The 12,406-nt window shown below is 41.1% G+C and overlaps 1 protein-coding gene across 5 annotated transcripts in view; it reads left to right on the top strand.

The window, feature by feature from the left end:
• LOC138246415 (myelin-associated glycoprotein-like) overlaps positions 1-12,406 on the top strand; it is a 398,925-nt gene that overhangs the window by 285,201 nt on the left and 101,318 nt on the right. For all 5 annotated transcript variants that reach the window (XM_069201017.1, XM_069201018.1, XM_069201015.1 and 2 more), the window contains exon 6: positions 3,840-4,097. In XM_069201017.1, the coding sequence (XP_069057118.1) occupies positions 3,840-4,097 (258 nt within the window). The remainder of the gene's footprint in view (positions 1-3,839; positions 4,098-12,406) is intronic.

Here is a 12,406-nt window from a genome sequence, read left to right as displayed (position 1 = left end):
ACAATATCTAGTAGAAAGACGGCTTATAGAAAGAAAGAAATATAAAAGAATGTTGATATTTAAAAGCCAAGATCGAGTAGCTTTCTAAATGCAAGAAGAGATTGTTCAACTAGAGGGCATATTAGGAAGGAATAACAATCCTTAGTAGAGGCAATAGAGAAAGCTATTCCAGCCAATCGCCCCCTCCAGTTAGCCAGAATACTTAGTAATGCCAGACATGTTTAGGGGAGAAACTGTCCAATGATGTTCCAATTAAATTAATTTAATTTGGGTGCCGAGATATTCGGGGATTGCATGTAAATAGCATGATGGACGAGGGTCAAGGCTTTAACAAGCATTAGTAAAATGCATTAGGTTTCACCTACGTGAATAATAATAAGCTGTTTTTCTTGTAAGCTGTAGCTAGCGAACAGCTGTGCAATATGTTACTGAAACTATAAATAAGTGACACTGATAAGAGCAAACACACGAGGAACAACAGAAAACCGTATGGTACAGCCAATAGAAACAGAGGAAAAGTAAGTAGCAAGCACAGGAGCCAATGAAAAGTAAGGGAGTAAGCCCATTTTAAGATTTAAGTTCAATGCAGTAGATTTCACAAGCACAGCACAAGGGCGTTGCTGGTGAAACCTAAACAAGCACAGCGCAAGCGCTGTGAGGCAAACCTAGTAATGAAGGCTCTGCATACATAACATACATATTGCGCTATGCGAAATGCATCATTACACAACAATATATATATTGCAGTATTAAAAACTTCCACTGAAATACTTTGAGTACTTCTCTAGACAAGCACTTAAAAGCCAAAACTAAACAATTTGTAATTAATAGAGCAGATCCACAAAGAATAGAGTATGTGGCATGTCAACAAGATATAGACCGGTATCAAAATAAGATCACAGCCCAAGAATGATGCTGTCTGGAAACAACATTCCGTGCTGGACATGTCAGTAGCCCTGAAAAATGTGAGTTTTTTTGTTGTTGCAGTTTTATATAGCAGGAACTGGACCCAAAGGTATTGGAGTGCTTTACATGAGCACCAGTTCAGTCACACAAGGACACCTTCATTTTTTGTTGGGCACGAGGATATTTAGTGATTTGCCCAGAAACACAGGATGTTGAGCTGATGCTGGGACTCAAACCTAGTTCCCCAGCTCCAAAGTCAGCTCTGGCCATTAGGCCACATTCTCTGAAGCTCACAAATTTTCTTAAGGATCCACAATCCAGCATTACGCATCGCCAAATTGTAGCATTCACTCTCCAATGAAGGAAGGTTTACTTCAATACGTTTATGTATTTATTTATTTATAACTGTAGGTACAAGCTTATGTTCCATGGCTAGGAAAACGCAGCAGGGCCTAAATGTTAATGTAAGCGCAGCCCTTTTTATAATGAATCCCCGCTCATGCTCTGCAAACACCTTGTTCCGAGAAGAGTTTTTCGAAAGAGGCATGTACTTGGAAAGGAAAGTTGATACAACTTGTAGAGTGGGTGTGATATAACTAAGGAGGTTTGAGGAAGAGGCACCTCGGTAGAAGCTGCCAAGAACGCACAAAAAACTTACTTGGGCTGTCTGTTGACAGAGACGTCCAGAGACGATTGTCCTCTCTGCTGGTAGAGTGCTCCCCTCCAGGCATGAGCTCATTGGAAATCAGGTTGCAAGATACCTAATGTCACAGAGTCTTACCAAGGCATCGATTGGCCAGGTGGATGGAGTGAGGAGGGTCAGACAGACCACGCCTGTCCAATCATATCAGTAGGAACGGACTGCAGGACGAATGACGAAGAGAATCAATCTGCAAAAAGATGGCAGGGCTGCTTTGGAATGCATAATTGAAATGCTTTTTAACTGCGTGTTCTAAAGGAGTGTCATCCATCTTATATGGTGAGCTCAATGTCCACGTACAGGGGAGACGATGTAGCATAAGGACTAGAGTGGCTGATGTTAAGCTGGGGAACCAGGTTTGAGTCTCAGAGGGACGATTAACATCCTATAATTAATAAAAAAAGAATAATCAATGGGATATACAAGGGATTATACAAATATACAAACACATGGGATTGTGAGAACAGAAACAACAGGGTGGTGAGAAAGGTGATAAGGAGCACAAACGGAACACATGCATGTGTGTGGAATGCGAAGATGAAAACGCTTGAAATGTATGCAGCCATGTAGAGATTAGGTAAAGGACGGGGGACAAACAAAGCAAGCCTGTGCAGGCAAAATCTAAAAAAAGAGATCCCCAAAAGTGGATGACAACAGTACTTTGGCCTCGGGAAACTGATAAGAGTAAACACACGAGGAACAAGCATTGATAAATGCAGAGTATGGTATGCTATAACCAATAGAAACGGAGGAAAGTAAGCGGCAAGCACAGGAACCAATGAGAAGCATGGGTGGGATGTGAGCCCCGTTTAAGATTTATATTGAATACAATAAATTTCACAAGCACAGCGCAAGTGCTGTACAGGCAAAACCTAAAACTGACTGCTGGGATGGGAAGTCAGTGCAGGTACCAAAAGAATAGGGGTTCTGTGGTCATGGCCGAAAGTCAGACAACTGGCTGTTGCATTTTGGTATAATTGGGGTAGATGTGCAAGAATTTCAGTAGTCCTTAAATTGTTGGAATTTCTGTACTCCAGACACGACTTCACTAGGGTAATGACTTCCAGATAAGAAAATATCACATCTTTCTTGATCTTGGAAACAAGCAAAGGCTACCCTAGTACAGGAGCGTTATAGGCCCTAGTGCAAGAAAGGAATGGGCCTCCTCTTTGAATTATAATATACACCAATAATCAGGGTTCAGTGGGCCCCTCAGACCTCTGGGCCCCAGTGCCACTGTACCTACTGCACCAATGGAGGCTACATCACTCCTTAGCAACTCAAATTCAAACTGTTGTCCATGTACATATTTAGATTGTACAACAATTTAGATGGACTGGTGGGTTGTCGCACAGCCTGAGGCCAGAGCCATGGTGCTCAAGTGGTTGGTAGACAATGGGTTTAGGAGTACTTCCGTCTTGCTGGTGTTAGGCATGTGTGTTGTTGTTTGACTCTCACTGCTCTTACCATTTTGTATCAGTGCTGTGTGTATAAACAAAGCTTTTACTAAGTGATGTACCTGTTTTGGGTATGTACATCTGCTTGCACTGTTATATTTTTTATGTGTTTGCCCATACGTAGATGTCTTACTATAGTTAGCCAGAGGAGTGCTAGTCTTGTTATTTTGATTACTGCTAATTATAACACCTGTAGCACAAAGCTTGCCACTATTATGCCATTGCATTGCCTTTCAATAGTGCACCAATTGTGATCTAAAGCTAGTGTCTAATGAGCGTTTTTATTTCAATCAGTATTAATCGATAGGGAAGTGTGCTTTATCGGAACAGAAAATGTTTAAACAGAAAACAGTGATGTAATTTGTGAGTGTAGGAAGTTGTGGTTCTTTCCCTGCATTAGGCCACTTATTCGTTACATTAAGAAGGAAAGAAAGAAAGAAAAAAAGAAAGAAAGAAAGATACTAACAAACAAAGAGAGTGAGATGTGGGGCATGGAATTCATCATAAAATGCCAAGGGCATATAGAACATGAAATTATGTCATTCCTGTGATGAATTTACTTAATACCCTTATATACATTTTACCCAGAATATGCTAAACTTGTGATAGTATATTAAATCAGTTCCTGTCTATTATAATTGCAATTCATGGCTATTTTTTTATTTATGACTTGTTATTGCCTTAAGAGCAGTTATGTAAACAAAAACAAGCTACTGAATTCAGAGTGTTTCTTCGAAATGTGTTCTAGTCCTAGTCTATCTCTTGTTTGACTCCAGACCCTCCAAAGATAGCTGAGGTGAACTCCTCACTGGAAACGACAGAGGGCACTCACCTGATCCTGCTATGCGTGGTGGAGAGTAACCCAGTGTCGCTGGTCTCGTGGATGAAGGATGGTACGATCCTGAAGGAAGAGCTCTCTGCCAACCTTACCTTAGAGTTCGAAAATGTGACGCACAACTATGATGGCCTCTACATCTGCATAGCGGAGAACATCTATGGGAAAGTCAACAGGTCCCTGGGCTTGGCCGTCATGTGTAAGTAGGAGCCCGACACAATTCTGAAATAACTGTTGGAGGGGGACAAAAGGGGAGGTGTTTGGAGGGAGTGCTCTAGGTGACTGTGCGCTGAGTGAGTGTACCAACTCAGTTGTTGCTATGTAGTGTAGTGTAAGCTTGAATAAAACACAGCTAAAATGCACACACCAGTCAAGGCAACCCAGTAACAGTTCACATCTTCACATTTTAAATGGCACACTAATCACACCCCTGGGGGGATTGCTATAGGAAGCCGTTCATGTCAAAATTACATATAGGACTCCTTCTGAAATGCATAGCATGTTGCAAAATTAATGTGGCACACACCAGAATGAAAGTAATATATGTCAAAATAAATATGATACTTGCCAGAGTGAATCTGACTTGAACCAAAATAAAATTGAAACTTGGCAGAGTAAATATGCTATTTAGTGACTAATATTAATACCACAGATATCTAACTGAATAAGAGTTATACTGAAATAAATATCAATACTAATGAAATAAATAGGGCCATCTCTATAAACAATATAGGAATCACTGAAACTAATACAATATTCATCAAAACAAATGAGATATTTCTTGAAATGAGTGGCATATGCCAAGAGGAATATGACATAGTTTGAAATGAAAATGACTATGACAGTTTGAAATTAATACAAGGTACTGAAATTAATATATATTATATTCTGAAAAGAATATAATGCACATGGAAAATAATATTCCATACACTGAAATGAACATTACACATGTTGCAATGAATATGAATTGCACTGACATGACTATTACCCAGATCGCAATGAATATGCGATATACAGAAATTAATAGGAGATAACTTAAAATTAATATGGCTTGTGCTGAGCCCCACTGAATTGAATTTGACATGCCCTCAAATGAGTATGACCAAAGTTGAAATGCTCATGACATTTGTCAAAATGAATATGACATGCATTGAAATTAATATGATACATATTCAAAGTAATATGACATATGTTAAAATCGATAGGTTGCATCTGAAAATTAATATACCAAGTGTTAATATGAATATAACATCCATTGAAATAAATATAACATTGATTTAAAGGAATATAATACATGAGTTGAAATGAATTTGAGCTTCACTGAAATCAATTTGACATGTTTTAAAATAAATACAAGTAACTTTTAAATGAACATGATATTTCATACGGCTTGCCTTGAAGTACTGTGATAAACATCGACATGATTATGTTATGTGTTCCAGTAGAAATAATTCATGTTAAAATTAATATGATGTGTTAATATGAATGAGACATCCATTGAAAGGAATATGACACATGCTAAAATTAATATATGACATGCACTGGAATGAATAACAGCCCTATTGAAATTAATTCAACATGCCTTAAAATGAATATGACCAATGCTGAAATTAAAATGAAGCTTGTCAAAATGAATATGTTATGCTATGACAATTTTAAATGGATGTGACCCATGGTAAACTTATTATGACAGGTGTTAAGGTGAATACAACATCCCTTGAAATGAATATGACATTCATTGAAAGGAATATGAAACATTTTAAGATGAATTTGGACCACTTTGAAATTAATATGACAGTTGGAGAAATTATTATGGCCCACATCAAAATTAATATGATTTTCATTAACATGAATATGATACTTTTGAAATGAATATGAAACTGTGAGATAAATGTAGCAAGCTTTGAAATGAATAAAACACATATCAAAATGAACTCAAGGCATGTTTAAACGATTATGACCCCTGTTTAAATGAATATGGCGTGCATTGAACTTATGTTGATTTGCTTTCAAATTAATATTACATATCCAAATGAATATTACATATTCTGAAGGGATGCACTATGGACTACAACACATTAATTAAAATTAATATACCACACATTTAACATATTATAAAACATGGAACCAGTCTTTATGATGCATCCATCACATGCATTTATTTGCAATGCAGGTAAGCATTTCTACATTTGTCACACAGTACTTTATCACCTAGGTAAGTATTTTTGTAAATAACATAATCTTTTAAGTTTGTGTAGAGATAAAAGGAGGTAGGGATGATTATAGGGTTTAATGGTGGATAAAGGTAAAGGGGGGTAAGGATAATTTTTTAGTTTAGTGGTAGGTACAGGTAAAAGGGGCTAAAGATGATTTTAGGGTTTAGGAACTGGATAGAGCTAAAGGGGGGTAAGGAATAAAAATGGGGGTTCCCCCTCAAAAAATAAAAAGACATAGACACACACCCACATATATATGCATGATATGTGATTTTACCATGTATATCTTGTATGTTAAATTTATTGTATTACCCACATGCATCAGATGGGGACCTCGAATTGGGCACTTGCCCTTCATGAATCTTACATGTTGACAAGGAATCACATTTACATGAATTGTATATGTTGACAAGGATTCATATTCACAAGATGAATGTATTGTGTTGCCCCCATTTTCACATTGCATACTGCCTGATGATTTTGTTTTGAATACAAGATCATTGAACCAATTCACTTTTGTCCAGCTATGCAGACAAAAGAAGATGACAATTTTGACACTTTTTGTGTCCTTTTACACTGGGAGTACTTTTTTATAATTTGGTTTTCTTTTTTCCACAGGTTTAAGTTTTTACCATGTGCAGCTCCTATTATATTATATTTGTAACATATTTGATGATCATTTTTGTGTTTATCTTTATTACATTGTGGGTGGTCGACTCCATAATTTAAGTGATGATAATTGACGTAGGATGTTGACGGGGCACACTTATTGAGTTATATGTTTAGAAATATGTTTTTTTCCCATAGGTTAGAATTGTATGACCTGATTTTGAAATCATTGTATAGTATTTTGTCTCTGCCCATGAACTTGCAGGGATTTTATTGTAAGCGCATGGAAGTACCCTTTCACTTGACAAAGGCTACATGGTAGCTGAAACACGTTGTGCTTTTTCTGGGTGTCAGTAAACTGGATACAAGGGATTGGTGTGCCACTCTCACCTTTGCCAGAGCTGTGGGCAATTTGGTGAATTGTTTGTATATATATATATATACATACATCTATATATATATATATATATATATATATACATATATAGATAGATAGATAGATAGATAGATAGATAGATAGATAGATAGATAGATAGATAGAGAGATATACACACACACACACATATGTATATATATATATATATATATATATAGATATATATATATATATTTTTTTTGCTTCAGGATTAGAGTGCCGCATTAATTATGTAAAAAAGGAGTAGGGAAGTCTGGGTAGTTCCCAAGCTTAGGTGGAGAGCAGCTCCTTACAGTGGAGCACCCTACAACACCTCTGACACTCTGAATCTGCTCACCTCACATGTCATTTTTCTAGCAAAGTTTTTAAGCATAGGTTTGTACAGTTCCATCCACGCCAACGTAGAAAGTGACAAAGTCTTTTGCCATTTTTACAGCAAAGCCTTTAAGCATAGGATTAGCTGGTGCCATCCATGCTGAGCTAAAAAATAACAAAAGCCTTCTTCCATTCCTAGCACCGTATCACAGCTTTGAATTGGAAAAATATAATCTAAGCCAACCTGGAGTGAATAAAAGCAGCCCCTAACACATGTTGCGCTCTTAGTAGAGCTTTTCAGAGAGTTATGAGGATGGAGAGTAAGGCATGAACTGTAAGTAGTGAGAGATGAGAAGTGCTGCATGAGGCATGAGGAGCAAGAGATGAGTAGTGAAAGATGGGGGGTAAGGGATGAGTGATTAGGAGTGAAGCTTGAGAAATGAAAACTGAAGAGTAAAAACACAACACCAAAGATGAAGGGTGGGGGATGATGAGTGAGGAGTAAGGCAAGAGTATGAAACAGTGACTGAGAGATCAAGACAGAGGTATGAAAGGTGGTAGAAATTGGGTTTCTGGTTGGCTACGGTATGCACCTAAGCCAGGCAGAACCCACCCACTCTAGTCAGGGCAAGCAAGTTACACACCGAAGATAACACTTGCTTACCCCCTTTGCAGCTTGGAATGAGCAGTCAGGCCTATCCCAGAGGCAATGTGTAAAGCGTTTGCACAACACACGTGATGCACTATCTCCAAGACAAAGTAAACACAACACCAAGTAATATAAAAATAAACTGTATTGTACACAACATTATTAGACCAAACACAACATGTCAGTAATACCCTGCTACCCTAGCAGTTGTCATAACATTACACAGTACTAGTACTCTGTAAATGCCAGCAGTAGTCACATATAACATATAAGTTACTGGTTATTCTACAACATAAGCAGTAGTCATGAAAACATTACTAAAAGAATGCACATGTCATAGTAAACATAAATGCCCATAAAAGGAACATCAGAGAACACATGGAAAGTCAGAAAAACATATCAACATAAAGCTACATGCCCTAATAACCATAGATCACCTACCAGGTCACACAGCTTCAGGAATGTACACCAGCATCTTCATATGGTGGAGAAACTAACAGGACATCTGCACATACCAGAGAAACATCTGTCCACAACAATGTAGAAACAGTCTCACAGGATGCACAGTTCACCCTGCCTATCAGGGAGCGGCAACACTCCTCTCAGGGGAAAAACAGGACATGGAGACTGATGAAACCACTCCTCACTCAGGGGCCACCTCATCTCGTTGGCCCACAGCTGGGCAGGGGCTCTCCTGGCCACCGGCGTGGGCACGAGTGCTCCAATCGGCACTCCGTTCCTTTGATAATATAAATGGGGGCCTGGTGGAGCGGGGAGCCTCCGTTGAGGCTTCCACCCCGCCTGTGAATTTCACAATCCAGATGGGGGCCCAGCGGTGATGGGGGACCTCTGTCGAGGTTTCCTGCACACCCATGAGCCTCCGGAGCATCAGGGGAAGGGACCCTGCAGCACGGGGAGGGCCTCCGATCCGTGACCTCTGTTGCAGCACGGGGGCGGCAAGGCGAGGGACCTCCGAGGAGGTCTCTGCCCTCCTAAGCAGCCACGCCCCCGCCAGGCGACATGCCTGCACCTGACGTGGTGCGCAAGCTTTCCTCTAGCCCTCCTGGGCCGCAACAGTGAATCCGGCCACAAGTTGGTGCCTGCTGGTGCCCTGATGGCTCGGTGCTCAGTGCTCGTCTCCCCAGGGGCACCGCAAGGAGCTCACTCGCTCCGATCTCCGTCCTCTCGTGCCCCTGGGGCACCCAGCACAGTACGTTTTGGACGCGCTCTGATAATACAGCCTGGATGATTTCTCCCAGAGGCAACCAAAGGAAAGGCACTCTCAAGGCACTAAGTAAATAGAAGACAAGCTCTCTCGAGAAGCTAAGTAAATAAAGGAAAATCACTCATTAGGCGCTAAGCTCCAAAACAGGAGCTTTCAAATATAGCACCACAGGAAAAGCGCTCTCAAGGTGCTAATTAAATAGAAGACGGGCACTCTCAAGAACTAAGTAAATAAAGGAAAAGCGCTTGTCAGGCGCTAAGCTCCAACACAAGAGCTTTCAAATATAGCACTGTCCTCGCACCGGACAGCCTAGTTGCAGAGGGCAGGGGTCACAGCACCCAGCCTCTGGGGACACAAGTGGAGCACAGGGCAGTAGGGTGCAACAGCAAGACAGCACAAGGGGGATGCAGTCAGTGGCAGTTCCTCCTAGTGACCTAGCAGGTCACAGGTCAGCACACAGCAGCAGTCGAAGGCGATTCCTGGTGAGTCCCACCAGCAGCATTCTGTGTCCATGTCAGTTGTTCCAGAGTGTCTCTCAACATGGGGAAAATCCCCTGTACTTATAAAACACTTTCAAAGAGGGGGAAAAGAGGTTCCAACCAGTTACAACTGGTTCTAGGTGTGTCCCCTCTCTCCTCCAGCACAGGCTCTAGACAGCAGTTGGGGTGTGATGCCAGGGCACAGCCGTTACAAATCCCTTCTCTTAGCCCAGGAAGACCATTCAATATGCAGATGCACCTCTGTGACACCTCCACCCTCCTTGTGTACAGGCTGTCTGAAAAGTATGTACAAAGCCCAGCTGTCACTCTGCCCCAGATGTGGATTGGAGTCAAGCTGCAAAACACCAGAGTTATAAGCAGAGAGAAATGCTCTCTTTCTAGAAGTGCCATTTCTATAATGGTAATAAAAAATCCACCTACACCAGTAAGCAGCTTTTTTCACTACCATTATAACCATTCCAAATGTGCCTACGCTACCCTTCATAAATCAGGCAATACCCCCTAGACATAAGGCAGGGCATTTCCAATGCAATCCTATGAGTAGGGCAGCACTCACAACAGTGAGAAACCAATTAGGCTGTTTGTCACTAACAGGACAGGCCCCACAACCAGACACATGTCCTGCCTTCTACATGCATAGCACCCTGCCCATAGGGCCAGCTAGGACCTACGTTAGGGGTGACGTACATGTAGTAAAAGGGGAGTTCTGGGCCTGGCAAGTAAATTTAGATGCCAGGTCCCTGTGGCAGTAAACTGTGCATGAGGCCCTGCGCTAGCAGGCCTGAGATAGGTTTAAAAGGCTACTTCTGTGGGTGGTGCAAGCAGCGCTGCAGGCCTACTAGTAGTATTTAATATACAGGCCTTGGGTATAGGGATACCACTGTACAAGGGACTTACAGGAAAATAAATGTGCCAATTAGGTGTAAGCCAATCATACCAATTTTAGAAGGGAAAGCACCTGCACTTTAGCACTGATCTGCAGTGATAAAGTGCTCAGAGTCCTAGGGCCACAGCCAGAGGTCAGAAAAAATAGGAGAAAGGAGGCCAAAAGTTTGGGGATGACCCTTCAAAAAGAGCCAGGTCCAACAAAAGGTGATTGAGGGACAAGATGATTGATGAGTAAAGGATGAAGAGTAGGAGAGGAGAAGTGTAGGACAAGCAGTGAGCGAAGATGGGTAAAGAATGAGGTGGGATAATGATGACCGTGGGTTGGGGATCCGAGCAGTGAAAAATGTGAAGAGTGAGGGACAAGGAATATGTTACTGGAACTAAGGACTGAGGAGTGATGATGAGGTATAAGGAAGGAAAGCTGAGAAGTGAAGAGTGCAGGATGAAGTATAAGACGTGAAAAATGAGAAATGAGGGGGTAATGGACAGGAAGCAAGGAATGAAGACAAGTGAGGAAAGAATGAGAATTGAGGAATGGGAGATGAAGATTGAGGTATGAGGGAATGTGGAGTGATAGATGCAAAATCAGAGTTGAAGAGTGATCTATGAGGTGTGAGAGTGAAGATGGTAGGATAAAAGAGAAGCAGTGAGGAATTAAGATTGATAAATAAGGACTGAGGGGTGATAAATGGAGAATGAGGGTTAAGGATGGAGGGAGGTTTGATGAATGAGGGGTGATCAGAGAGTCAAGAGGACAAAGGAGATTGGAGGTGAGAAATTAAAGATGGATTATGAGGAATGAGGGTGGGCGATGAAGCATAAGAGGTGAGGAATGACAGACAAGGGATAAGGAATGAGGGCTGAAGAATGAGAGGTGAGGACCGAGGAATGATGAGTGAGAAATGACGATGTCTTAAAGGGATTATATTATGCACATTTAAAGGATGAAGAATGGGGAATGATGGATAAGGAGTGAGAGATGGGAAATAAGGAATGAGAGATGAAGCGTGAGGACTGAAGGTTTATTGGCAAGGCTATAGTGAGGGATGTAGAATGAAGGAACAGGGAGGGGTGAGGAGTCAGAAATATAAAGTGAAGATTGAGATCTGTGCCATCAGGAGGGAGGGATGAGGATATCCTATTATGGTCAGGATGGTGGACATTTTAGGAAACAGAATTCGTACAGTTCCCTAGTCGCTGCTGAAGGAGGGGGGGAGTGAGCAGTGATAGATAATGGGTGTTGAGTAAGATATCAGGAGTTAAGAGTGTAGAATGAGGGTAGAAGATTGAGGAAAGTGGGTGAGATAGTGAAGGATTAGGCGAGAGGAGTAAGGGATGAGGTTTGATTGGTGAGGATCAGTAGTGAGAGAGGAGAAAAGGTGAGTGAGGGATGCGAGAAAGGATGAGAAGTGAGGGTTGAGTAGTGAGACAGGAGGAAGGAGTGATTAAAAGCGAGGAATTAGACATGACAAATGAGAAATAAATGAGGAGTTAGATATCAAGGCTGAGCAATGAGGAGTGAGGGATGATAAAGAGGAATGATGGTTTATTAAAAAAGGATCAGAAGCAAAGAATGAGGAGTGAGGTAAATAGAGTGCGAATCAGGAATGAGAACCGAGGCATGGGATGTAAGGGGACAGCATGTCCTAAAGTAGACAGTGCGATATACAATTTAAGCTATTATCATTGTC

This window comes from Pleurodeles waltl, chromosome 7 (assembly GCF_031143425.1).
Source record: "Pleurodeles waltl isolate 20211129_DDA chromosome 7, aPleWal1.hap1.20221129, whole genome shotgun sequence".
Taxonomy (NCBI): Eukaryota; Metazoa; Chordata; class Amphibia; order Caudata; family Salamandridae; genus Pleurodeles; species Pleurodeles waltl.
This window is presented reverse-complemented; position numbering and strand designations above follow the sequence as displayed.